Source organism: Myodes glareolus, chromosome 7 (assembly GCF_982192425.1).
Source record: "Myodes glareolus chromosome 7, mMyoGla1.1, whole genome shotgun sequence".
In the NCBI taxonomy this organism is placed as follows: Eukaryota; Metazoa; Chordata; class Mammalia; order Rodentia; family Cricetidae; genus Myodes; species Myodes glareolus.
In genome coordinates, this window is record NC_142032.1 from 24,566,398 (window position 1) to 24,593,986 (window position 27,589).

At 48.6% G+C, this 27,589-nt stretch overlaps 3 protein-coding genes across 6 annotated transcripts in view; all 3 read right to left on the reverse strand.

The window, feature by feature from the left end:
• Positions 1-1,959: 1,959 nt before the first annotated feature.
• On the reverse strand, positions 1,960-5,410 carry Cyp26a1 (cytochrome P450 family 26 subfamily A member 1). Its single transcript, XM_048438930.3, has 7 exons — positions 5,178-5,410; positions 4,758-4,982; positions 4,221-4,511; positions 3,982-4,143; positions 3,414-3,548; positions 2,723-2,875; positions 1,960-2,482 (listed from the first exon to the last, which is right to left on the reverse strand). Exons 1-7 carry the CDS (start codon positions 5,364-5,366, stop codon positions 2,141-2,143), a joined length of 1,497 nt encoding a protein of 498 aa, XP_048294887.1. The 5' UTR covers positions 5,367-5,410; the 3' UTR covers positions 1,960-2,140.
• Positions 5,411-9,798: 4,388 nt separating this feature from the next.
• On the reverse strand, positions 9,799-17,176 carry Cyp26c1 (cytochrome P450 family 26 subfamily C member 1). 2 transcript variants are annotated; one of them, XM_048438929.3, is made up of 6 exons: positions 16,941-17,176; positions 16,244-16,468; positions 15,569-15,844; positions 14,203-14,358; positions 12,178-12,495; positions 9,799-10,336 (listed from the first exon to the last, which is right to left on the reverse strand). In XM_048438929.3, exons 1-6 carry the CDS (start codon positions 17,142-17,144, stop codon positions 9,959-9,961), a joined length of 1,557 nt encoding a protein of 518 aa, XP_048294886.3. In that variant the 5' UTR covers positions 17,145-17,176; the 3' UTR covers positions 9,799-9,958. The 2 variants fall into 2 exon arrangements, with proteins under 2 accessions (XP_048294886.3, XP_087764068.1); XM_087907942.1 differs by having other exon boundaries at positions 12,178-12,525.
• Positions 17,177-18,633: 1,457 nt separating this feature from the next.
• Exoc6 (exocyst complex component 6) overlaps positions 18,634-27,589 on the reverse strand; it is a 156,510-nt gene continuing 147,554 nt past the window's right edge. For all 3 annotated transcript variants that reach the window (XM_085693835.2, XM_048438928.3, XM_085693836.2), the window contains exons 21-22: positions 21,183-21,295; positions 18,634-20,002 (exon numbers count right to left, since the gene is read on the reverse strand). In XM_085693835.2, coding sequence (XP_085549961.2) covers positions 19,870-20,002; positions 21,183-21,295 — 246 coding nt within the window. In that variant the 3' untranslated portion in view covers positions 18,634-19,869. The remainder of the gene's footprint in view (positions 20,003-21,182; positions 21,296-27,589) is intronic.

Below are 27,589 nucleotides of genomic sequence, written 5' to 3' on the forward strand. Positions count from 1 at the left end.
CCAAGGGCCATTTCCTGTAGTCATTGCCCTCTTCCCACAGTCTTGGCCAAGTCTCCGTCCTTTTGCCATCACATGGGCACCAACCTACGCGTACTCGTACCATACGCATGCTTATCCAGAGAGGTGTGAGCTAAGCTCACTTCACGTCCGTTATACGGCTCACACCACACACCTAGCCTGCCTTCACTCGGCGCCCACAGCGTCATCAGAGACTGCGCTGGAGGTGCCCCTCTAAGGTGGATTCTGCACAATATAACTGAGCTAAAGGTAGTCTTGAGAAATCACGAGCACCTTCCTCAAAGTTCTGGAGGGGGGGAATTAAGGTGGGGGCTTTTAAGAAGTTGAATTATATAGCTCAAGTCCCTTTTAGAATTCAGCTTTGGGGGTTCACCGTCCTCAAGTTGCCAAAGATGTTGTTGTTAAAGGCAGTCATCCGCCAGCAAAATGCCATGTTGAAATCTTCCTAAAATGGCCTTGTATATGGATCTGTAATCATGATGCCCTCGAGCTAGCTCAAGCTATCTGCAAAGGTCTAGGGCAAACATTATAAAGAGGATGGACCGTCTTGTCACACTAGAGAATACTGAAGCTATTGGCAGCCCATCTCATTTCTCCATGGTGCAGTGTAAGGCATCGTGGGTTATTCAATAAGTTCTCTAAATATCAGAAGACTCCAACGATAAGAAGTTCTGCCCAAGCACTGAAGTCAGGTAGAACACGCACGTCTAATCGTCGACAGAACGCTGTTCAAACACCTAGGTCAGACCACCCAGCTTCTGTGGCATTGCCAAATTCTCAAATTGTAAAGACAATTTTAAAGTCCAAAACCTACAAACAGTCAGAGGTTCAATGAGCAGGTTGTGCCATTTCAAAATGGAGAATGTGCTTGCATAAGCAAGTCACCGTGGCTAACCTTTCTGGGTTGAGTCTGGCCTTCAGTTTAGAAACGTGGCCATGCCAGGGTCAGAGCTGTGACAAACCTGTGCTTTCCAGGAGGTTAGCCAAGGTTCACAGGGTCATGACTGGGCCATTTTATCAGTCACGTCAGGCTCACACCCTATTGCCAGAGATAGATAAAACTTTATCTGTCACTGAGCTAAATCTGCTCCTAAGGCCTCCTCTTGAATAAAGAAAACCTGGGCTCGGCTAATCTGAAGCAGCCTCGCCTTTCCCAGCACGGTTTCCAGAAGCAAATTCTAAGGAAAGGTGACATGCCAGGAGTTTTCTTATGTCCTTTTGGTCAAGAACTGTCCATAATCAGAGTGACTGGCTCTGTCTTATCTAAAACATCAGCTTCAGAAGAGAGTCCTGCCTTTCTACGATGTGGATTAACTATGCTGAGATTAAATGTGCTGACCCTGGTACACCAGAAGGATGCTTCCCAATGCACCAGCACTGTAACCTCCCCAGAACCATTCTTCTCTACAGTATAGCCAACAGCCAACACCAAAGAACTAAAACAGTCCCGGGTTCAACTCCCAAAAGCACAAAAGGAAAAGAATCTAAAATTAACTTTTGGCTGGCAACGGGGAGATGAACCTCAGTGGTAACGCACTTCCCCTACACAAGTGAGGCCTTCAATTCAACCCTAGCACCATAAAAAATGTAAACAAATAAATTTAACTTAACTAGCCTTGGCAAAGTTTTGAAATGTGGAATCTCAACCATCTTACAAGAATTTGCCAAAATACCTTTGGACCAACACACATGTAATGCATGTTTTCTCACATGGAGGGGGAAACTATGGTTTCATTCTAAATCATTTTAAATGCACAAACTACATCAATTCTTCCTAACAGGAATTTCTGTTGGTGTGTCTTGTTCTTTAGAGACAGTATCTTTGTAGCCCAAGTTGGCCTTGAATGTCTGTTCTTCCTGCACTTACCTTCCAAGTACTGGGATTACAGCCATGTACCACCATGGCCAGCTTGCCAACAAGAATCTTAGCAGCAAGAAAAGTACTTTTTAATTTTACTTTATTTGGAAATCATACAAATTCATTATTTTAATATTTAAAGACCATGAGGCTGTAGTAGAGACACATAAATATTATACTATACATTTAGAAATTAAATAAAGGCAACATGACACTATAAAAAACCACATATACTTCAAAGAAGTCCAAGAGTTGAAATACCCATCAGATATCTCCCCGGAAGTGGGTGAATCTTGCGGGGAGATTGTCCACAGGGTACACAGTGGGGCTGGTTTTCATTGTAGGAGGTCCATTTAGAAGCTGCCAGTCACAATGCCTGGCCAGCTCCACTGTAAATATCTTAAGAAGAATTTTTGCAAACTCTTTGCCTACGCAGCTCCGAAGGCCTCCTCCAAATGGAATGAAGCTGAACCTGGAAGCGTCCTCGGGATGAGGTGGTATAAAGCGGTCAGGGTTAAATTCCTCCTTGTTAGCGAAGTTATCTGCCACGTCGTGTGTGTCACAGATACTATAAATAACATTCCAGCCCTTGGGAATCTGGTATCCCTGGAAAAAATTAGGAAGTCCTAAAATCGGGCAAGCCGGACTTGAGCTTGTAACAGCAAAAAGTCATTACGGATATGGTTGGGGCTGAGAGGAGGGCGAGTGGAAGGCCTGATTTGCATCACTGAACGGGGGAGGACAGTATCAAAGGCAGTAAGCTCAGGCGTACTCTGCTCAGGGAAGCTGAGGCTCAGAACCACAGCAGAGCAGACAGGGTGGGGGATGGGAAGGAGGAGAACTCACATTCAACTCAAACGTCTTCAGAGCAACCCGAAATCCTCCTGGAACTGGGGGATTCAACCGCAGGGTCTCCTTAATAACACACCCAGTGTACTTAAGCTGCTCCAAAGTTTCCATGTCTAACTTGCTGTCTTCATTGCTCTTGCAAAGTAAGCCCTATCAAAAACAGATACAGAGGGGAATGACTCTTGGGCACCCCAGGGAAATCAGGCCAGCTGATGTCAACAGCAACTGTTGCCTGAACCCTAAGGCGTCTGGATGGGAGAGGGTGCCCGGGAAACGGCAGCTAATGACCAATCACTTCCACACTTCCTCAGCCCAAACCCACCACCTCTTTTCAGCCGGGGAATGTTGCTCACCAGCTGTTCCCTCACCAACACTGCCCACCCCGATCAGCTATGGCCCTAGCCACGCTATTCGTTTTCTTGAGTGGGCAAATATCCACGAAAGGAGAATCTAGTAATCTCTACAGTTCTGTGAAAGGTGGAGGAGGTGCAGGAACACAGGGTCAAACTCTGCCCAAGAGAGATCTTAGCACAAAGAGCTGCCTTTTTAAAACCACGAGGATGATCCCCCCCCCCAAGTCCACCTAGTACTTGGTCCTTCACTTTCATAGTACGGGGTGTAGGGAGCAAACTTCCTTACTAGGAAGTGGGGGGACAAGGGCAGTAGGGAACCTCTAGAATCCTCCTACCTTACTCCTTATCTCCTCTCGGACTTTCCGGAGAACGTGTGGATAGAGTCCTAGGTAAGCAATCAGCGATGTGGCTGCACTGGCTGTAGTTTCATGGCCACCAAAGAGGAGCTCTGTTGAAGATTGCTTTAGTGCCTAAGGATAAAAACGGAAGTTTATTCAGATCTGCGGGCAGTTTTACAGCACCGTTACAAAGGACCGAACTGAGAATATTGAACGGAAGATTGCAGGGGAAAACGCTTTGCTCATAGAAAGTCAAAGAACGCAAACAAAATGCAAAACTCCCTTAATTTTACTCTTCCTTGACCTTGGTTTTATTAACACCTCCCAATGTTCTTTCAATCTTTACAAATGAGACTTTCCCTTTGAACCTAGGGACCATTCTAATTGTACAGCCACCCTCTCTCTTCTACAGCTCTCCAGATCTAGCGTTAACCCTCAGGATTCATCAGTACAGTCTGAGTAGGGTGCCCTGACAGCGCTTTTGTACCCCCCCCCCCGAGAAATGTTCTGGAAATCCGGAGACACCCCTCCCCCAGCCTTGGCACCTTCTGAAACAGCTAGTCACCTGCATATCCAGCCGCTCTCCCCTCTTCCATGAGTGCTCAATCAGGAGCTGCAGTGCGTCCTTGCAAGAGTCCTCTTGGGGCTCTTCAGCCCGAAGCCGGCTGATCTTGGCACGAATGTTCTCCTCGATCCGCGCGTGAATAAGGTTCCTCGCCTTCACGCCCTGAGTGCGGAGACAGCATGGCGGTGAGCGGACGCCAATCTTGCGCCCCTCGCTCCAACTCTGCCAACTGCTCTTACCCGGTACAGCCCGCTGAAGGGCACGTCAATGGGGAGAGAGAAGAGATTGCGGGTCATCTCCTCGAAGGCTTCCACTAGCTGCTGCTCGTCCTCCTCGCCGCCCGCCGGACCGGGCTCGCAGCCCAGCAGGATGCGCATGGCGATGCGAAACATGAGGCGCTTCACCTCGGGGTAGACCAGGAGACCGCGCTCGCCGCAGCTTAGCCACTGCTCCAGACAACTGCCTACCTCCTCGGCAATCACCGGCACGTAGCACTGGAGTGCCTCGCGGTTGAAGGCCTGCATAATCACCTGATCCCCCAGCAGTAGAGAGATTACAAACCTCTTCCCCCTCACACACACCCCACCCCGACTTCCCGAGTACCCTTCGAGAACCTCCAGAGCCTCCAGTCCTACGCACGTGTTGGCGTGGAAACCTAAAGTGGATTTCAGAGAGGGCCTTGGCCCCCACCTCCTATGGCTATATCGGTATCTATTTGAGCCAAGCCAAAGACTGAGGTTTCCCTGCTATCCAAGACGTTGTCACCTCGCCCTCACCTTCTTTCGCTGCTTGTGAGACGAATCGTGCAGGTTGGAGAGGCATCCGGAGCCCAGGATGGTGCGCACCGACGCAGGCCACTGCACCGCCACCAGCCGGTGCTCCCCCAGCAAGATGCGCCGCACGTTATCCGCGCCCATCACCCGCACCGTGGGCCGTCCAAACAGATGCGTCTTGTAGATGAAGCCGTATTTTCTGCGTTTCATCTGCAGAAACTTCCTCCGCTGAGAGTGAGGTGGAAGAGAGAGACCCGCAAACCGCGTGAGGGGGCGCCGGGGAGCATCTGGCCTCCGTCTAGCCCCTCTTCTAGCCGTAGTCGCCTCCCTCGCAAGGACACTTATCCCAGCTTCAGCCCAAGCCCAGAGCTGAGACGGAAAATCCTCCGGGAAATTCTCAGGTCCCTTCCCGAGTTCCCTTACCTGCAGCACCATCTGCAAGGTTTCCCCAAAGAATGGGAAGCCCATGGTCCCGGGAGGCAAAGGGAGGGCGCAGCTGCGGTCGCGGCTGCTCACACAGTACAGGTACCAGAGTTTAGTCGCTGCCAGGAAGAGCAGCAGCGGCAGCACGAAGGTGCAGAGAGCACTGGCCAGCAGCGCCGGGAGCCCCATGGCACGCAGCAGCCTCCGCGTCACCTGCCGCCGCCGCCCTAGCTCCGAACCCCGCCGCGCGCCCTCTTTATAGGCCGCCCAGGTTACTGCCCACGTTACCTTGGTCAGACAAATTAGTTCACCCAAAGTTCATCTTTAATTGCGGATCGGGCCCCTAGCTCCTCCCCCCCGCGAGGCGCTGCCCAAAATCTTTAACCGTTTGTTCCGCGCCCAGGCAGAGGCGGCGCACTGGTGGCTTCCCTAGGAGCGCGCCTCCTGGGGTGCGAGGCTAGCAACACCGCCTCCCCTATCCCGGGTGTGCGGAGCTCCGAGTCAGCAGGGAGCGGTCGGGGACTGGTGGGGGAGCGGATTGTGGATCCAGGTTCCGAGAAGCGGGAATTTGGAGTCCTGGGCTTTCTAGCTGTCTTTTGCTTGTCCCTCACGCCGGGTCCTACGGGCTGCCCCAGCCCAAAGCAACCTTCCTGGGTTTCCATTCAATGGCGCCGCACGGACTTGGAAAGCGTGTTCAGAAATCACCATTCAGTGGACTTGACCCACAGGTTGGATAAATGAAATTCCAAACACTTCCTGATCTGTGAGGATCCCAAGAAGATCCCAGGGCTAGGATCAAGCCAGAGCATCCCGGAGGTCAAGTACGACTGGCAGATCGTGGATCCCTGCAAGTGAGCCAGCGCATGAAGTCTTGGGAAGACCTGCTTTAGGATTCAATGCAAGAAAGCCTTCAGGTCTCTGGGATCCCAGGAGCAGCCTTGCACAAGCCCAATTCCCCTGCTCTGCAGCCCAGCGGCTCCAAAGTCAGTGCCCAGCTGTGGTAATACCGCCAAGCTGGCTCAATTCCTATGGCCCTGGGGCTAGCAAATCCAGCCAGCCAGGCAGCCGGGAAGAGGGCCCCTGGTCCAGGCAGATAAGGGGAGGAAGACAGAGGGAGGAAACCCAGAAGCCCCGTTCTTCTCTTCTCGGAGTGCCTGACTCTTGGGCGAGCTAGCAGGCTTCCTCCTGTCTGTGTCCCTTCCTTAGGAAGAAGGCTATCATTTCCACTGTTTCCACTCTGTCTGCACCTCAAGGCAACTGTGAGTTCCCAAAGAGGACTTTTGCTTCTAAATGGCTCCTTAGGCTACATTTATAGATCGGTCGGGCTTCAAGGCTTCAGAACCTTTCTCCAGTCTCCCAGATCCCACTCAAAGAAAAGCCAGAGACCCTGGGAAGATGGCTATTATCACCTACGCTTCTGCCACCAGCCATAGGGAACTTAAAGGGAATCGGTACTGGGGAGCAAGTCTCAATTCCTGCAGCCAAAACTGAGCTCAGGAACTGTGGGATGCGCGCGCACAGACACCCTGGGTTTCCCGTGACCTCCGCCAGCCACATCGCTTCAGCCAGTGCCACACACTGCCTTGGTTTGGGCACTGAACTTACCAGCGGCGTGGAAAACAAACAGAATGACGCGTGTTTGTTTAGACCTGAACACGGGCTCTAGCAAAAGCACACCCACCCCTTGGGAAGAGTCCATTGAAGATGAAAAATTAAAGCTGTTCAATATGTGACCTGCCAGTGGTGGTCCCCAAATGACACCCACCCCCGCCCCCACCCCCGCCCCCGCCCCCGCCCCCGGGGAGTCACAAAATACCCACAAAGGTCGTGAGGACCTGTCCAAACTTAGCGACTCTCTAAGCCAGGATGCCTACGGGTTGTATTTGGGGGATTCAGTGGCTCCCCATAACTCTGTTCAGTGTCTCAGAGGCTCTCGGGAGGCGGGCGCTGCCGCTGTCATGTCTTGTAATGATTTGGTTATTGTAGGGACTGCGTCCCAGCTTCTGCACTGGCAGGAACGCGGACAGACTGTGCTGGAGGTAATTCTCAGAAATCTCCGCCCGCCCCTTTCTGAAGAGCGCCTCCGGCCGGTGTGCAAAAATCGGCCAGCGGGGGCGTGACCTGGGGCCCGTTCCCAATCCTTTAGCCTGACCCGCCTGTGACCCCTGCAGGCCGGACCGTGACATCCCAGTGAACTCTGCCGGGCCACCCCACCAAGTTCAGCGCACGCTAGGTCACAAGAGGAGCCCCGCTAGCGCGCTGGAAATGGCTACAGGGGAAAAAAAAAACTAGTACTTAAAAAATAAATTGGAAAAAAAAATCTAACTGGTCATCAAGATCCGCGGGGTGCCCGGCAGGGAAAGATTAAATGTTAGAATGCAAGATCAATTAAAAAACTTCTTCAAGGGGGAGGGAGATCAATAAATTACCAGCCCAATAGAAACTTTGATCTAGGAACTACCCCAGACTTTATTGGATGGTGGTGGGTGGGGAAGGGGAGGTTGGCTCGCTGAGAAACCAAATGTTGGCCAGTTTTCCTATTGCTAAGGGTTGGGAGCTGTGGGGTCAGGTTTGTGGTGGCCCTTGTTTCTGTTGTTTTGTTTTGTTAGGGTGGCAGGAATCAAACGACCAGCACACGCTCCTCTTGGACTCTCCCTTCAGCCCCCCTTTATCTTCCCCTCTGGTCTCTATACCTGCTGCTGTTCCCAGTGCTTGGGGACTGAGGCCAAAGAGGACTGATACCTGCCTATGTCATCTCCTGCCTATGTCATCTTGCTCAACTGTCAGAATTTAGATTCACTCTGAGTTAAAGGCGTGTTTTGTGTTGGGGTTTGGTGGTGGTGGTGGTTTCTCTATGCTTCACACCACTGGGCATTCTTGTTTTGTCTTGTTTTGTTTTGCTGGTTCATTTATTGTCTGCCTCTTTCTGTAAACATTGGAAGTCCAAGGGGCAAGAACTACATCTGTTCTTTCCCTACGAACGTGCAGTTCCTCAATAATATAACATAATGAAAGGAAACAGAGAAAAACGGGAGCCACTTCCATGTGTTTATAGTCGGCCCATACCCCAAAGCAAGTCAACAAGTCTCTTTGAACCAGTTTGTCCACAGGCCTCTGAAAGGCACCTCCCCTGTTGTTCTTTTTCCCCCAGATCAGAATCAGCTTTGAAGCAGGGTCTTTTGGCCTCCTCATCCAGACCCAGGTTTCTTAGATGCCCAAGGTTGTAGGCCTGCACTGGAATGCCTTTGCTCCCCCTGGTGCCTGCAGAGCTCAGGTCCTGGCCTTTACTCTGAGCAGCTGAGGGTGATTGACTATCCTGTATAGGGGTTATGGTGGTGTGAATTCCAACAGCGGCTCACCTTCAAGTACCTACTTATGTCCCCCTTGACTTCAGGCCCCAGGATCCGCTTTAAGCATAAGGTGGGAGGCCACCAATTTCCTCCTGATTCATTACAGAGACAGCCTGGGCCAGGTTGCAGCCTCCCTGGCTCATCAGTTATGTCCTCTTGCTCAGGAGTGTGGGAATGTGGGTGGCAGGTTGAAGGAGGGGTTTGGGAATGATGGCAGGATGATAGTGGCTTTGATTTAAATGGTGGTGGGAATCTCTGAATTGGAAAGGACAGGCAGGCTAGGCAAAGTTGTGAAAAGCCCAAGGGCTGAGTTCCACAGGTGGCACGGATTCAGAGGGAGGGCGGAGGGTTGAGTGATGGAAGAGGGGATGCAGGACCGCAGTGGCTCCTCGGTAGAGGCCCCAGGCTCTTTGATTCTCAGTTTCTCCTTGGTAATAGTGAGGAGAGAGAAGCAGCAAACAGAGCAACTCTGCAAGCCGATGTTGCAGAGATAGTCTAAAACCCAGAATCCAGATCCCCAGATCCGTGGCCCAGAGGGAAGCATGGGGCTGGGGCTGCCAAACTTCCAGACACTCTGGGTATAGGCTACAATGGGTCTTTCAGGTACCACACACACCTGCACCCCTCCCCACCCCTCCCCATCCCAGCCTCCTTACTCAACCACTGGCAGGAAATGTTATTTCTTGGCCTTCCTGTTTCAGTACAAATATCCCAAATCTCTTGTTTATCTCAATGAAGGGATTATGTCTCGACCTCACATAAACCAGACTTAGAGACATCTCCAGAGAACATATTCTCTTCTGTAAATGAGGATATAAAACACACTCTTGAAGTAGGAATTTCTCTCTTCAGAAGTCTCTAACAGAATCAGCTGATGTTGAGCCAGTTGGAACCCTGGAAGCACCCACGGTACTTAATTTCTGCCAAGGCTCTAGAAGCCCGAGGGCAGTTGCTGAGAGTGCCTTTTGGTCAATGTCAGGGATACCCTGGTATCTCTGCTAACTTAAAAAAAAAAAAAAAACTTGTAAATCCTCCTCTGGTTTGATAGGAACACCCAACCATCACCACCGCTGCCGCCGCCAGGGCCCCAAGTTTCTTGCCAAACTTGCCACAGAAAGGTGAAGCCAGGTTTCATCTAGCGTAGATAGGTTCTCTTCAACGCTGGCTCCTTGAGATCCTGGAAGTGCCTACGATGTGAAGCACGCTTTCCCGTGCTAGCTCCTTCCCCAAGCCCAGGGCTTCTCCAATGCGGGGTGGGGGCGTGACTCAGTCTAATACTCATTCCAGTCTAGCACAGAATCGTCCGGTGAGCATTTGTTAAACCCAAGACTACTTAAATGTGCGCGCGATGAGGACCTAGGGCGCTGAAGATGGCCAGCGCTGGGTGTGCGCGGCAGCCACGGGGCAAGCTAAGGCTAGAGGAGCAGCGAATCAGAGGTGTAACCCATCCCCCGCACCCAAAGTCGTGAGAGGGTGAAAAAATAGTCGCAGCCCATCCACTGGGTGCACGATGGGCACCGTCTGCATGACCGGAAAGGCAGGAGTAGCCAGCTCCCAGCGCGCCGTGCGCACCAGTTCCACGGCGAGCAACTGCAGCACCGCCTGTGCTAACTCCTGGCCCAGGCAGCTGCGCGCGCCGCCGCCGAACGGGATGTAGTGGAAGCGGCCGCAGGAGCCCGGTGCGTCCTTACCCTCCAGGACAAAGCGCTCCGGGTCGAAGCCCTCGGGCGGGCTACGGTACACAGCAGCTGTCTCGTGCGTGTCTCGGATGCTATACATCACGCTCCAACCTTTGGGGATCTGGTAGCCCTGAGAAGTGAGGGGACCCGACTAGATCGCTAAGCACTGGGAAATCGCCAGAGCTAATCCCCCACCCCCACCCCAGTGTCTCTACCCCAGACTCGCCAAGTAAACCTCCAGGGGCCTACGATTAACTAACCCTGAAGGCAAAAATATCTGCTCTGCAGTTTCTATGCCTTCCTAATGAGCTGTAAGATCTTGGAATGCTTGTGCTTAGTTGAGAAAGTAAGAATAAAAAATTTCCACGTTGTTGAGAAAATTTCAAAAGGAGATTGACACACATTAGTGCCCATGAATTATGAGTTCGTTGTCTTTCTCCTGTTTTCTTCGGACACAGGAGACTTACACTGTAAGACTGTAGCTACCAGTTGCCTGGGCTGAAGCAGTGAACCGGCACTCCCCTGGGAAAGCTGAATTAGAAAACTCTTCCCTGCATTTAACTGAACACTTCCCCGCCTTCCCACTTCACCTCGACACAATAGTGCTTCACACTTGAGAAGATGCACACCTCTTTGCCCTCTCCACCTTCCCATTCATCCTGACCCTCTTTGGAACCTGCTAGGTATTGTCAACTCAGGGCCTTGTTCACACTAGGAACATTGACCTACATTCCCAGCCCCTTGGGTTTTTTCCTGGGTCTTCCAATCCCGGAACAACAATGGTAGCTGTCCCTCCAAAGATGGCAGTTTTCTGAAGCCTGTGGAGGGTCATTACTACTCAGGTTCTCGCTAGTGGGAGAGAACACACTGGAATCACCCAAAGAAAGTTCTTTCCTCTCCAGTTCTGTTTCCTGTTTCCCCATCTGTACAACGGAGGAGGAGGAGGACCTTGCCTGGGCTCCACCTACAGCCCTGGGAGCTGCCCAGTCCTGTGCTGCCCTCGCTGTTTACTGGGCACACCAGCACAGCAGTATCAAGTTTAAGCACACAAGACGCTTCTGAGTACCAGCCTTTGGCTGGCAGCTTCCTCGCTGTGGCACACTCTCCTTGTTCCAGCCTTTTGGGTGGTATCACCCAACACTAGAGATCACCTAGCTTCACTCCCTGGTCTTGGTACCTCCCTCTCTGCATGGAGCCCCCCTTTTCCAGTGCCCCCCATACTGCAGCAAGGCCATTCAGGCAGAGATCCTCAAGTTCTGCAGTGTGAACTCCCCAATCCCCAAAGCTGTCATCAAACAGCCCCAGGCTCCTGTGGAGTATCAGAACTGGGGAAAAAACAAAACAAAACCGCCCTCCCAGAAGCTCCCCAAAACAGAGACCCCCAGTAAAGGGAGAACTGTCCCCATTATTCTAAGTTGCAGTCAGGCCTAGTTCTTAATCTTGTCCAGCTAAGGACAGCTTGATGAAACCATTAAGATTTTGTTCTTTGTATTAAGGCTGCTGCATTCCGCAGGTGTATCACCTAAGCGAGTCCTGGACAGGTGACAGTGGCTGGTTCTTTAGTCTGGTGGCGGAACTAAAGAGATAGTTCTTTGCTTCCCAGCTGCACACACAGGCTGCGAGGAACGCGGCTCAGACAAAAATGTCACCGTTCTAAAATTCAGTTCTAATTGAGTTGTTCTAGCTGGATCGCTGAGAAAAGCTGAAGTATACTTTATATAAGTATTCCTACTTGTGTATACTACATATAACATTTCTAACTTCGCCAGTCTTTCAGGCACCAGGCTTTGCATCTCTCTACTGGGGTTGGAGGAGGGAGACTCTGGGGAATAGAATAGGGCTCCGCCCATTTTACGGGAGGGAAAACTGAGGCCCTGGTAAGGGAAAGAGATCTCTGCGCTAATCTTCCTGCCCTCCTCCCAGCCCAGTGTCGCTGCAAGCACCCAGAGGCCCGCGGCGCGGCGCACTTACGTCCAATTCAAAAGTTCGCAGCGCAGTGCGGTAGCCCCCGGACACCGGCGGTAGGAGGCGAAGCACCTCTTTGACTACGCAGTCGACGTAGCGCAGACGGCCCAGAGCCGCCAGGCTAAGGTCCGGCTCACAGTTGCAGTCCAGTCTGGGCCCTGTGGCCGGGGATGCACAGCCGCACGCGTGCCCCAGCCCCTGCGCTGACAGCTCCTGCTGGATCTTGGCGATGGCCGCCGGGTGCTGCAGTAGCAGCAGGATGAGCGACGTGCTTGCGCTGGCCGTGGTGAAGAAGGCGGCGAAGAGAAGCTCCACAGCCGACTCCTGCAAGACAGTCGGGCGGTTCTGAAGCCACTGTGAAAAGCGTCCAAACTGATCTCTTGTGCTCAGATTAGCGCCTTGATGCCCTGCCCCGGGCGGCTATGCTCAGAGCTCTGAAATCGGTCAAAACTCAAGTCTATCACTTGGAAAAGTCCAGTTGAGCAATAGGCAAAGCCTAGCATCTGCATACACCTGCTTTGGACGAGCGTTCAGAGGCGATACAGGGATGTTATTCTGTGCATTATTTTTAGTGCTTTAGGCTCTCACCTAACCCCGTGGGGAGCAATTGCTGCTCTCAAAACTGAGGTTCTGGGAAGGCTCTAGGTCCCTAGAGCTAGAAGTTCCAGCAGTGAGTCTGTGGCTCGATCCTACCCCCCATCCTCTCTCCATTCCCTCACCGCCCCCACCCCGTGATGCTTCAAACAGAGGCACCAGCCTTGCTCCAAAGCCAGGACGGGCTTTTTCTTCTTGCTTACCTTTTCTGCCCTGCTTTGCTGAAGGGCATTCGCAGGCAGGCCCCACCGCTTGCCTAAGCGCCTAAGTACCTTTCTTCAGGGTAGCGCCAGGGCTTGTTTTGCATGCTGTTTTCTGTGACTCCAAGGTGAGAGTAACCCACCCACTCACCCTAGACCCTGAAAACAGATGGCACCCATTCTGCACCCCAGCCCAGAATCTGGCATTGAACAGGTACATGATAATCTTTGTGGGCTGAAATGTGACCTGGTTGGAGAGCAACTGCTGGTCCTACCTGGACAAAATGAGGCTGAGATGGAGACCCCGCCCCCCCAGAGCCCAGACATCCTCCCTGCCCTGCTTGGCCAATGGGCCTCTTCTCCAGGGTCTTGTTACTCCCTAGTTCTGTCCAAATGCAAACTACCCACTTCCTGCTACTTCCCTTCATAGGCCAGGATGGTCTCAGGTACTCAGCTCCCCAGGACTCACCGTCTATAGAGCACTTTCCCCTGGAGCGTTTGGTGCCTTTGACCTTCATACCCCTCAAGAAGAATGGAGATTATTCCATTCTCAGTACAAGAACTAAAGCTGGGCTCCTGTTTTCTAGTGTCTAGCTGAAGAAGCATGGAGGAAACTGAGGCTCAGAGTAACTCACAGGGAAGTCTTCACATTTCTGAATGTCCCTGGCCCTCATACCCCACTGCTTCTTGACTTCTGAAGCAGGGCCCCCAGCCACCCACTACGCATGCTCTACTTACATGGGAAGGGATTCTAATTCTACAGGGGGCTCTGCAGCAGGGGCAAAATGGACAGGTACAGGTGCCAGGTGCCAAATTAAAAAAAAAAAAAGGAGTATTGATTTGGCAAGGGGGAAATGTAGTTCTGAGGATGCAGAGTTTGATCGTGAGCCTCAGAGTGCAGAGCGGGGGGGGGGGGAGCATAATTCACAGGTAGGAAGACAGCAGAGGCACGGGAAGAGATGAGGGTCTAGGAGGGGCCAAGAGGAGAGCTATCTAGATCCAGAACCTGTAAGGCCAGACTTAGGTTTTGGTACTGCTGGAAGAATGGCTATAGTCCAAGGCACCACAGCTGGCAGATGTGGCAGAGTCATGACTGGAATCCAGGCCCTTCTTTCTCACCCTGAAGTGTGTCTGTGCCTCCAAATGTTGTTAAAAAGGACATGGCTGGGAAAGAATAGGTGGAGGAGGGATCTCTGGGGAAGGAAAGTGGGGAGAGGCCACGCCTCCCATCACCTACCTTCAACTCCTGCACAGAGAGCTCGTGGCCCAGCTCCCTGGCGCTGGTAATGATCAGGTGCAGGGCATCACCTGGCTCTGCTGCCTGCTCCTCATGAAGCTTCCCAGCAATGGCCTCATCCAGGTGCTGATACAACTGGTCCCTGGCCCGGATGCCCTGATGTACAGGGAGAGAGGGCAGATGGGGTGGGAAGACTCAAGAGCCAGGCTTGGCTACCTCGATTCACCTAGATTTTGGTGTTAGTCTCAGCTTAGCTACACACATAGCACGTGGTAGACATGGCTCAATAAATGGTCATAGGTTTATTCACCGTCTACAAACACTACCCTATCTTGAAAATTATCACCAGCCCCCTCTGGCAAGGCAGTTAATGTCACCCAGAGGGCAGAATGCAAAGCACTGAGGGGTCAAACACTTGTACCCTCACACAGCAGACAGTCCCCATACCTGGCACAGAACCATCAAACTGCACTTAACCATTCCCCTTCCCTGAACTCAGGTAAGGCAGTGAGCATCGGTGCTAAGCAAGGAGGCACCTGGAAAACTCTACTGAGGACACAATTGTATGTTCTAAACGTTAGCTGCTGTCAGGGGTTTGGACAAAGGGGGCAGGGATGACTTTCAGAAAGCAAGACCAGTCAACACATCCCGCTGGGGAAGTATTGAAAGCGAACTCTTTGAGTTTTGTTGCCGGAAGAATCTTGTTCAGATCTCGACTGTGTTCTTGCTTGTCTCGTGACTTCAAGGAGGCCCTACTTGTCAATACAATGAGAATAACACTTTGAGGGTTGCAAGGACTAAACCAGAAAATGTATGCAAGGTGACCAGCACGCAACAAGGTTCTTTTCAGATTATTATTTTTATTCAAGTGACTGGACGCTCTACGGCAGAGGGAGAAGGTAGGACCCAGCTTCCTTTAGTTCTAGGGCCCCGCCCATCACTCGGAAAAGGCCTTGCTTTTCTGATCCAGAAACCAGAGGACCCAGGGCCTCGGGCCGGAATCATCCCCCTAGATCAGACCCGGTGTCAGGCTTCGTCTCGGCCCTCCGGCTACCGCGCGTTCCGCAGTGCCAACCTTCCACGGGGTGTTGGAGATTCGATGAACTTTGAGAAAGGATGAACCGCCTGCCTGGATGCCTGCCACTAGACCCAAACTCAAGGAGACACTGGAGCGAAAGCGTGAGTCAGGAGCTTCCCATAAAAGACTTGTGGTTTGCCCCGTGTCACAGTGTGTCCGAAAAGATGCTGCCCTGATCTCCACCAACCACCACCCCACCGTACGCTGGGCCACGCCCTGGGTTCAGGGTACCCCGTCTAGTTTGGGAGACCCTCTGGAGCCCTGGGCTAAGGTCTGGGACAGCATTACCTTGCGCAGGCCGCTGAAGGGCACGTCCAAAGGCAGTGAGAAGAGGTTCTCCACCAGCTGCTCAAAGGTCTGGGCCAGCTCTGTGCATCGCGCTTCGTCCAGTTGCAGACCCAGGAGGATGCGAGCGGCCATCCGGAAGGTGAGCGCTTTGGCCGCCCCGTAGACAGCTACCGGTCCTCGGGCGGCGCACCAGGAGCGCACCTCTCGCCGCAGCGCCCCCTGCAGCCGTGGCACGAATTGTTCCAGAGCCGGGCGGCTGAACACGCGCGCCAGGACCTGTAGGGAGCGCAGATGAGCGCAAGGCAGGCTGGCCTCTTGTGCTCCACGACTCCGCAGCCTGAAGGGAAAGTCCAGTCCCTTTCTCCTCTTCTGAGACGCACAGGTCTAAACTTGTTGGCTTAGTTTCCTCCGCTTTGATGTACGGAATCCCTCCCATCCATCTAGGCTCCAAATGTTAGCTGTTCCACAAAGTCGTCCCTGAACCCTCTTAAATCTGAATCCCCAAAACTGTTAGCACCTGTTACAGAAGATCTGGAATAAAGGGCTTGTAGCTCTGCCCTTACTTTACAATTCAAAACCCTCGGGCCACCTGTTCCTTTATAGCGGAGACCCTGGTCTGGCTCACCGAAGGCACCTAGGCACCACGGACCTTAATTCCTTTGGTTTTCCCCTCACCTTCCGCCGTTGCCGGTGGGACTCGCCAACCGCGCCGAGGAGTGTGTTCGAACCTAGCAGAATGTGCGCGCTCTGCGGCCACTGGCTACGCACCAGGCGGTGCTCGCCCAGCAAGATGGTGCGCACGTTCTCCGCGCCGCTCACGCGGATCACTGGCCTGCCCAGAAGGTGCGTCTTAAACACCGTCCCGTAGCGCTCGCGGCGGGAACTGTGGAAACGAGAGCCCTGCAAGCAAGGCGGAGCTTGAAGCGCCTCTGGGCCAGCAGGGCTGAAGATCTGTCCCGGACTTCCCAACAGCTTCTTCCTAACAACTCCCCTGTCCCAGGCTGTCACATTACAAAAAAACAAAATTCCAAACGGGCCTCTCAGCTACTCTATGAGAAAGTAGACGCCCACTGGTAAAATAAGATTGAGGCTTAGACTGGAAATGAGTGCCCAAGAGCGCAAGGCTGAGATTGTGCTTGAAAGACTGTAAGTACCACGTTCCTCGAACGCCCCCTAAGCCCCTAGTTTACACCCACGGTTTATCAGAAAGGTTTAAATCGGGGACATGGAGTCTCTTAGAAGGAACAGAATAGCTAGGCAATGGCAAGCGTTTTAGTACTCATCAGAATCCTGGGCAAGGGAATGCTTGTGAAGTGCCCTGAGAACCAAGAGCGCCCGTCCGATGAGATGCAGAAAGGGGGGCATTGCTCACCTGAACCAACCAGTGCAGCGTCTCACCGAAGAATGGCCAGCCCATGGAGCCCTGGGGTAGGGGCAAGGCGGAGGCCCGGTCCCGGCTTAGAGTCCAGCGGAGGGTCCAGAGGTGTTGGGCCAGAACAAGCAGCAGACCCGCACATAAGAGAGCAGTGCCCGCAGCCCCCAGCACGGACAAACAGTTCAACCCCCAAGAAAACATGGCGAGCAGAGAGGGCTCAAGTACTGTGCAGAGCTCACCTATCCCGTTCAGAAAAGTCCCGGGGTTAGGGACCAAGCTGGCGATTAATAAATTCAGACAAGACTTCCGCTCTTAAAACAAGACTGTCAGTGGAAGGCGGCAGTGACCCCGAGGCACTTAAGAGAATACGCCTTCCTCAAGACTGAAGGCCTAGGACATTTTCCCCATTTCAGTCAAAAAGTGCCAGCCCCTTCATGGTGGGCCGGTTGCCTCCGGAATGCCCCTACATTCTCCGACGGCGCTCCTAGTGCAGAAGCTGCGAGCGAGGCTGAGAGAAACAACTCACCACGCTGCCAACCACTGTTGCGATTCCTGGGCTGCAGACCCCTGCCCACCACCTTCTCTCCACCACTCGGTTAACCCTTCTCCACCTACTCCCTCTCCCCCCCCCCCGCCCCCCGCGCTCCCCTGCACTTTATATAGATACTGCCTCCCTGGGTCACACAATGTGACGCGCCTACGCATATTTAAAGTGTCCCTTTCGGAGTAATGATTGGAAGCAGTGGGCAGTGGCGGGCTCACCTCGCCAGCCAAATAGGGAGTGACATCTGGGCGGGGGCCGTGTGCCAGAAGCATCCTCGGGCGGGGCCTGCGGTTTTGCACTCTAACTTCCCTGCTCTTGGTGCAAGAGCACAGCCAGCGTGAGAAACCCACATGAAGTAGGCACTCTGCATGCTCTAGGCCATGCTCTTGGCCCATCTGTCCCCAGCCATCAGCTTCCTCGCTGGTCCCCCACCTTTGAGCCTCAAGAATCCTGGAGTTGCTTCCCTTTGCTTGATTTCTTCAGGAGATGGTAATTTCACTGCCCCTAAAATTCACAGGGGCACCCAAAGTCTTCCATTATCCTGGCACAGGTCTGGTCTCAGAGCCAACCCAAATTCTTGCTTCTTTTTCATTGCCCATCTACCCAGTCTGCAGATCCCGCCCCTTCCCCTCCAGCTTACATCTTGAGCTTTGTATCTCACTCCAGGCTGCAATGCCTGTAGGCCTAGCCGGCTGATAACAATGCAATCTGGGTGTGTGTGTGTGTGTGTGTGTGTGTGTGTGTGTGTGTGTGTGTGTAGGGGGTACGAAGGTGACCTAGTTTTCTGGAAAGAGTACAGAGGAGCCCTTATAAGGGAGGGGGAATCTGCTCCAGGGGATGTGGAGGTTCCTTTTTCCAAACCCCCAGGTGCCTGGGCCAAAGCTAGGAGCCTTCCCAAGTACCCAGAGAGTGAGGGTACTCCAACATCTTCAGAGCGCCCTGCTCCCCATATCTAACTCAATATAGAATGCACTGTGGCTGAAGAATTATCGTATTTTCCTGTAATGATTTAAAAATGTTAAATACTTAAGAGTTTTTTTTGTCAGGAGAACAAATCTATTTTGTTTTGGGTCATGCTCAATCTGATTACTAGGAACTAACAGGCCTTTTCTGGAGGAGGCTATTTTAAATAAGAAACTCTGAATATTTGAAATAGCATCTTCAACAGCTCTCAACCTTTTTAATGTTTTATCACAAAATCCAGACATGTAAGCATAACTCTTCATTCTTATTTTACAGAGTCAGGGAGTCTACAAGCATAAATCCTAAAAATGCAAGGGGGGGGGGTTCAGCATAATTACAATGGAGAGAAAACAAAGGTCAGGTTTACATTGTCATTGTGCCACTGTGATTCATCCAAAGGAAAATGTACACTGGCTGTAGGTTTCAGACTTCAGTCGGTCTGGTTAGTTTCCATGGTCCACAGCCTTGAGATCTCCTCTCTGGAGAGCATTAACCCGAACCCTGCTGTAACTGCATTAGGTAGGAAAGATCGTGTCTACACTAGGGCAGTCACACCTGATGAAAACAGCCCTTTAACTGCCTGCTCTTTTCATCTAAACCAAACTAAAACTTTAAAAACAGGTCAACTACAAGAAATACTACATCTTTGGAAAGCCCAAACCCTTTTCTTCATATTCCGAGTGGTTAGGCTACCCAAGTAAAACAAACCATTTACGTTCCTGGTGAGCTGTGTTTGATTTCAGGAACTTTCAAGATTTGTGTATTTCCTCCTCAGAATCGGCAGAAATAAAAATTTTAGGCACATGAGTCAAACTGAGGTGAAAATAAGAGCTAAAAGTCCAACAATTGGGGCTGGTGAGATGGCTCAGTGGTTAAGAGCACTGACTGCTCCTCCAGAGGACCTGGGTTCAATTCCCAGCACCCACATGGCAGCTCGCAGCTGTCTGTAAATCCAGTTCAAGAGAATCTGACATCATTATACCAATGTGCATGAAATAAAGTTAAATAAAGTTTAAAAAAAAAAGTCCAACAATGACAGTCAAATATTCCCTTCTCAGCAGCGACTGCATCCCAAACTATAATAACATAAACAGAACCTCTTTCAAGCTTACAGAAAGAATATTTACAAGCAGAGACATGGGTTTTTCTAATATTTGCAATCAGTTTCATATACAATTTATTGGATTTATATATTACATTTTTGACTTTTCCTCTGATATTGAAAAAAATTAATCTTACATTTTTATATATAAAATAGTATTCAATTATTTAAAAATCCATACAAATGATGTTTGTCACCATTACTTGTTTAAGCCCTCATCAGTGTATTTCCTCTACTGTGTTTTTACTTCTGTAAACAAATTCTTGTCTCATGAGCAGTGCTGGCCAGAGACGCACTCAGCCGTGGACCTGGTGTGTCTACACGTGCTGGGACATACCAATCACCAAGGCTCGGAGCTGCCTCACAACTGTCTCTATCAGCTTCTGCCTGTCTCGGTCGTTCTTCCGGAACTGGGCGAATATATTATTCTTCTTGCTGGTGTCTTTCATCCTACAAACACAGACAGACATAAATGCTGAAAAATAAAAGCTGCTGCCAATGAGTTCTCTCTCTCTCTTTCTCTCTTCCCCTCTCTCTCTCTCTTTCTCTCTTCTTTTTTAACATGCTCTGCCTTATCCAACACCAACTCAGTGCTTGAAATGAAAACCTGTGCTATCAAACTTATGAGCACAGAAACCACACGGAGATAGAAAGTGATTGCTCTTGCACTAGCACACATATCTAAGACACATGCAGCTTTCAAACACTATCTTGTTTTCCAATATCTATCAGAATGCCCTACACGGGCTCTAGGACACATTCACAGCAAGACCAAGTGAGAACAGAATTAGGACATTTTAAAATGCAATGTTTTTGCCTCAGTAGCATTTCATGACATTATACAATCACTTTATATAAATTGTGAATAGTTTCTTACATCCTTTCAAATCAAATAACCACAGATAATTTGAAATTTGGGAAAACAACAGACACTATTAACACAAAACTGTACATTTTAATAGTACATTTTAAACAAGCTAAGGCTGAGTGCAGAAAAAGTCTGACACATAATGCAGGAAAAGGAGCACTGTGTTTAGCTGTCTCACTTTTTACAATATCATTTTCTCAAATCACGTATTTCTCTACCTGCAAAGAATCCAAGACTTAGATACTACTGAGGCAAACACTGCATTCCGTGGCCCTATTTTATTTTATTTTTAAGGAGCCCCATTTTCTCTCTAGTTGAGAATGGACTCAGGCCCTAGCACAAAGCACTCAACAACTGTGTTAAATATTCCAGGCTTCCAGTAACATATTTATAAAGCAAACTGAGCCTGCGATGTTTTAAATACATTAGGAAGAAAGAACGTTTTTCTCACATACATAATCAAAATAATTCTGAAAGGCAAGAAAGAGACATCTTTTGTTCATCAAAAGGACTGAACTTCTCTCCCCCCACCATCGTCCCTCCATGTTTCACTCACGATCCTCACTACAGCCTCAGCTCCCCCAAATGCATGATCTCCCGCCTCAGGGTTGACACACGCCTCATATCTGGCTGTACTGACTTTTTAAAAACTCCATTGAGATATTTTTGTTTTTAGAGAAATTTCTAGTTATCACGCAATCAAACCCTGTGTAAAATGCTACCTAAAATAAAAACCAAAACAACTTTTGGGAACATACTCACTTCTCCAAAAGCGTAAGGGCTGTGTGAGGATTCACACGAAGGTACTTGGAGGCTGGCTGTCCATAGTCAGCGAGGTAAGTGGACCAATCCCAAACCATAAACAAGTCAAGGAGCTGAGGAAAAGAGTGAAAACTTCATGTCAGCTTTTGGACAGCTACCCACAAATAAATAAAGAATATGCTATTCTCGTGTCCACATGATTTTCTTTTTACAATAAAACAAGGAAATTCATTTTAAGAACATTACTAGTATACTTCACAAGCAAAATCATATTCTTATTTTTTATTTTGGAATTGCTAAAATTGTCAGCGGCTGCTGCTCTAACGATTTATGACGTTTCCATGTAACTGGATGGCACACTCTCACAATCATGCTCGCACCTGTACTGATGCTCACAGCTTTTGTCTGTGTATTACCCGACTCAGGCGGCAAGGCCGTGCCACTGTGTGCAGAATTGGAAAGAAGAACTGTGTTTACCTTTCAAAGAAGCTGTTTGCAGCCTGACTTTCCTAAAGTAATTTAGAGCAAAAGCTCAGAAAATCTCAGTGAAGTACATCACACAACCTCTGCAGGATTCTCCCCGCTGAGAGATCGCAGTACCATGCTGGAATCTGGGCTTCGGGATTCAGCTTGTTAGCTCCAGTCAATCATTTTGTGTAAACAAACAACAACAACAAAAGACATTCTCTGTTTTCCATAGTGTGTCTCAAAACTGACAATTTGCTTTATAAACTCCATTTAGAATCATTGTCAAATATTGTTATAATCTTTTAAAAGCAACGCCAGGCCTAACCCAAAGCATCCAATCCTTAACCACCTTTAAAGGCCCTAATCCCTTTAAGCCGGTTAAAGCCCACTTCCTATTCTCTCCATCTGAACTGTTTCAGGAAGCTGGATGCTTTACTTAACTATCTTCTCAGTTTTTTATATTCTTCTAAAAACACACTTCATAAATAAGGGTTCTCTTGGTTTTGCTTTCACATGAAGGAAGCACTTATATTTACTTACAGGATGTGTGCGTGGAACCAGTAACTAGAAGAGGAATAAAAACATTTAAGGTAATTAAAGTCACCAAAAAAAAAAAATTCTTGGGAAAGTGAGGGGCTGTTTGACTCTTTTATTTTCTCCATCAGTTTGCAACGCCCTCAGACGCTTGTAAAAGGTGGGAAGTGCAATAATGAAAATATTAACGACTAACGGTTGCTCTGTTTCTTTTTAGACAACAGAACATTCCCACAACAGAAAGTGAAACACTGTTATAGAAACTCGAATAAAATAATAGAAAAGGGTACTGTCTGATAATAAAACGAGAATGTATGCATGACTTTTCATTGTTGTTTGGTAACACATTTTCCCAAGGAACATGAATTTCATATACTCGGATGATGGTAATGGGATTGAGAGACTATCATCTACAATGGGTTTAAGAACCATAAAACAGCGATTTTCTTTGGATTGGTAATAATACTTATGAGAGGAATTATAGGAAAAATAATAAGGGTGAGCAAAAAGCCATGCACAGAGATAGTAAGCGCCAACATTTTTATTAGGTTACAGAAAAAATTAAAATAGTCTACTCAATATCAAGAAACATGTGCCTAGTGTGCACGAGGTCTAGGGTCAATGCCCAGCACCAAAAGGGAAAAAAGATAAACAGCTAACAGTAAGGTAGAACATAACAATGACTATCACATGCTTCATGAAAGCATTTACATAAAATTCAAATGGCTTAGGAAGATGGTTATAATGCATATTGCTACTTAATTACAGAAAACCCCATAAATGGAAGAAAATTTGAAAATAGTGGGGTTACAAATAACTTATCTTCTTTGTTGTCCTAATATTCTACAGTAAGCATGCTTTAATGCTAGAACTAAAACAGCATCATACTTCTGTTAAAATATTAGCAGTCTCTACACAGTGTCAGCAGCAGTCTCACTGTGAAGGCTCCTCTGTCTGGTCTATGTGTGATTCTCCATGTGAATGGGGTCATTCCCACAGAATTTCTGCAGAAAGTAACCACTACATACTGGCTGTGACATGCCTTTCTTCAATGGCATTAGCAAGTGACCTTGTCTGTCAACAAGGCTTCTTCTCTCTTAGGCTGAACTACCACCTCCAGGTGGGGAGAAAGAGCCCATCTACTGAACCAACTACCTACAGCTGTGACAACCATGGCCCTTTTCCAACAAAGTCTTTCCTAAATAGAAATACTGTGATTATAATTTGTACACAAGACCAGACATCATGCGCAGATATTCACTGCAAATCACTATGATTATAGAAAGTATAAAATTTAATGTACCTACCAGGTTCTAATCTATATACTTCACATCAACATTAAATATTTTATAAAACATGTATCATGTGTAATTTGTAGATATTTATGGAAACCTGTGGTTAAAGTTTAAGGAACTCAACACCAATGCCAGATATCTAGATAAAATTTACTTAATCATTCATCAAATGTTTATGGCCCACCTACAGTGTGCTACAAACCTGATATTAGACACAGAAGACAGTATAAGCACTAGACACCGTCCCTTTCCTCAAGCAGTGAACGTTATTGAGTGGTAATAAATTAACAAAGAAACAGTTATATTAAAAAATTATTCACACAAACCCTAGTAATGTGAACTCTATTAACATAGGAGGAAACCATTGTCAGTTTAATATGTAAAAAGGTGGGAACCACGACTGCCTGCTAATCTCTTGCCATCACTCTCGGTTCCTGAATAAATGGTTGTCCACGGAGCAGCACTTCAGAGTCTATGTCTTAAAGGAAAATGGGTATAGATAAGGAGGAAGAATGGAGCCAGAAGGCATGCTGATTTCATACTCAAATCTTTCTTTCCATGTGCATATGGATTTTTCATACCCATAATGCTAGACTAAGTAAACACAAAATAACAACAACAACAAAACACCTTGACAGTGCTGGCAACTGTCCTCCATCATCTCCCCCAGGCTTCACTGGGCTATTGGTAGAGCAGGTGGATTCTCTCACGGTCTCATCAGAGCAGTAGATACAATCATTGAGAAAATGATCTTCCCCGAGAAAGCAGTTCTAGTATTCTGACCAACCACTTCATCCCTCACATCAAGTCCACTTTTACCTGTTTGTTTCATTTATTTTTAAGGCATCATCTCAACATGTAGCCTTGGCTGACTTGAAACTTGCTATGTAGATCACTCTGGTTTGAACAGATTAATCCACCTCTGGGATTCAAGGCCTTGCCTCACCATGCCTGGCCCTTTTAAAAATACATCTCTACTGAAATGAAAGGATAACACAAGCCCAGGACTTTATGCCAGGGTCCCACAGGTTTTCACACAGCCGGTTCTGACTGGAACAGTATGACTCCTGGGGATGCTCTGCAGTCAGAATATGATGATAAGGGGAGGGAGGTGGAGGGCTTGTCGGGAAACACCGGTACTCAGCTTCACTCCACATCCTGCATTGCCCTGGGGACTGCCCCTTCGAGCTGTCCAAGTTTCCCAGGATGCTGCACTGTTAATACTAAAGCCCCCATTGCAGACAACATCTGTCTGTTTCAAGTTTTGGTCCCTTCAGAAGGCAGTGAACAAACAATAAGTTTGTAGTAATCACATAAAATGCTTTAGCCTCAGTCAGGCAGTGGTGGCTCACACCTTTAATCCCAGCACTCAGGAGGCAGAGGCAGGTGGATCTCTGTGAGTTCCAGGCCAGCCTGGTATACAAGAGCTAGTGCAAAATACTGTCTCGAAAAACCAAATAAAATAAAAAAAATTAAATTTAAAAAAATGCTTTAGTCTTGTAAAAACAAAACAGTAAGACATGGTCTCAACAGGTGAACTTATTAGGTAACACAGATACACAGAGTTCAAAGATAGACGGAACATGAACAAAAACAAAATATCATCACATTATCCAAAAGCAACTTCACAAACGCTTATTAAAGGATTAAGTAGGGCACACAATAATGAGACTTGGTATTAAGTTCTGTAAGTGGGTTTGTCCCAATAGCCAAGTAAAACGAATCTTCAAGTTTTTTGAGAAGTATGGATCACACAAAAGCAAGCAGCAAAACAGTGATGCTTCCATTCCATCTCATTACGGCCTAAAAGAGCACTTGAAATTAGTACCCCTCTCTTAGTAAGGACCCAGTTCCCCTCCAGAACAACTGTTAACACATCAAGGGGATTTATGCCAGTATCTGTAAGTTCTAAGTTGTACTTCCCTAGTGCTTCCTGTGTGTTCAGCGAACAAGAAGACCAACTTAAGGAATGAAATGGTAGCATGGGTAGCCCCATTTTTATGCTCAAAAAGTTGAATCACTTCAGAATCACTCAGGAATTCTCTATGCTGGTCCATTTAGCTGGCTGGCAGTTTCCCACCCTATAGACTGGTTCTGAATCTGCAGATTTTGGGGGTCTCAAATCTGTTGAGATTATTTATGCAAATGACACAGTGAATGTGGGCAGACTAAACCATTCTGTGGACCTCTGAAGAGTGCCTTTTGCCTCTGTAAAACTGAACCCACAGTGTTGGTTCATTTTCCCTTGAATCCAGTTTAGTTTTGTTTTGTGTCTTTCAGATTTTGCTTTTGAAGCATCTCAGGGGCAGTGACCCAAGACAGAAGAAAAATAAAGCCAAGCCAAGCTCAAGAGAGAAGCAACTGGGGACACCAGGTTTGCTTTTGTGAATGCTGACCTCGGGGCTCAGGGGCAGCCTTAGTCCCCCAAATTCCCTTTTCCAAACACTAAATCCACCTGGGACTTCAGGGTCGCTTTGCAAATTCCAAAAGTAAACCAGAAGATCGTTTTTCCTTAGCCTTCAAGAAACAAAGCTGATGCAAGGTCCCTAGTGCGCCTCAGAGACTTAAGGACAGCAAAACTCCTAAGCCCAGGACAACGCCGAGGCCGAAACACTTGCCCTTCAAACAAATCCTCCATAATTGGCTACTGGGAATTGAAGAAGAAAGATCTTATTGCCCTTTCCTGGAGAATACTTGTCTTTTCCAGGCAATGGCATCAAATGAGCACCATCTGCTTTCTCAAGCATAGACTTTCCCCTTTCTGTGGAAGCTGAAGGGAGAATTTTAGATAAGCCAATATGGACTTAGTCAAACTCCATACAAGGTGTTATGAGTGTAGTTCAATCGGGAGAGGCTTGCCTAGCATGCTTGAAGCCTTAGATTCAATCTCCAACACTTCAGAAAACCTGGCATGGTGGTACAATCTGTAATCTCAAGTAGAGGCATGAGTTCAAGGTCAGCCTAGACCACAAAACCATTAAACCTGAAAACTTTGAGAACAAAGACCAAATCTATAGCTGTCAATTTGAAGCAAGCTTTATTTAACACTGGCCAGGACAATGGGACACTGGCCAGCTCCATACTGGGGACTCCCAGAGAATAGCCACAAGCTATGTTGACCAGGTGCCTATAAAGACTAAATCCACAAGGCTATGGTACTTCTCATCATCGTCCAATCCGGGTCAAGCATATATCCTGATGTACTTCCTATCTACAAGTGACCAAGTACATCCTGCACAGTTGGAGCAACCAACCTTGCTTATTGAAACAAAATCACGTGACTTGTTAACTTACAAGAACACCAGCTCCCAGCATTCCAGGAAGTTATCTGTCCTTAGGCAAATGGGGCTTATACGGTTAGCATTAGCCTTCACAGACCTTATTTAAAAACATGAAATTCAGTCTCTTTTTCTTGCCTTCCGGTGTTAAAGGCCTTCAAGTTGTCTTCACCCATCCATTTTTCTTTTTCTTTTCTTTTCTTCTTTTTTTTTTTTTTTCTTTTTGGTTTTTCAAGACAGAGTTTCTCTATAGCTTTGGAACCTGTCTTAGAACTAGCTCTTGTAGACTAGGCTGGCCTTGAACTCACAGAGATCCGCTTGCCTTGGTCTCCCGAGTGCTGGGATTAAAGGTGTGTACCACCACCACCTAGCTAAACATCCATTTTACAAGCCTGCTTTCAGTCAGTGTCTTCTGGGTTCCCTCTATGAGGAGTATGGGTGAGCTCAAGGTAGGCTCAGAGTGAGCTCAGGGTAAGATTTCAGGGTAGGCTCAGGGCGGGCTCAGGGTGAGATTTCAGGGTGGTCTCAGGGTGCCATGAGCTGCAGTTCCCTTTAACTCACTTTACTGCAGAAGTAAAGTATTCTTGAAATGAATTTTTAATTTTTCTTTCTTCTTTTATTATTTCAACCACCTTCCTTTCTTCCTCCTCATCCCCTCTTTCTTTTGAGAAGGGGCACACTATGTAGCCCTGGCTGGCCTGGAACTCTCTATGTTAAGACAGGCAAGTCTCAAATTCAAAGCTATCCACCTGCCCTTGCCTCCCAAGTATTAAAAGTGTGTGCTCCCACCCCAGGCCTTCTTTAGAGTATTTTCAATGCTAAGCTATGCTGT

Coding starts and splice junctions, on each gene's coding strand:
- Cyp26a1 (XM_048438930.3), bottom strand. CDS start 5,366: ATGGGGCTCCCGGCGCTGCTGGCCAGTGCTCTCTGCACCTTCGTGCTG. Junction 4,983..5,177: donor CCTTGCAGATGGTGCTGCAG/GTAAGGGAACTC, acceptor CCTCACTCTCAG/CGGAGGAAGTTTCTGCAGAT. Junction 2,483..2,722: donor TGAAGACGTTTGAGTTGAAT/GTGAGTTCTCCT, acceptor AATTTTTTCCAG/GGATACCAGATTCCCAAGGG.
- Cyp26c1 (XM_087907942.1), bottom strand. CDS start 17,144: ATGTTTTCTTGGGGGTTGAACTGTTTGTCCGTGCTGGGGGCTGCGGGC. Junction 15,845..16,243: donor CCCACCGGCAACGGCGGAAG/GTGAGGGGAAAA, acceptor CGCTCCCTACAG/GTCCTGGCGCGCGTGTTCAG. Junction 14,359..15,568: donor CCTTCAGCGGCCTGCGCAAG/GTAATGCTGTCC, acceptor CCTGTACATCAG/GGCATCCGGGCCAGGGACCA.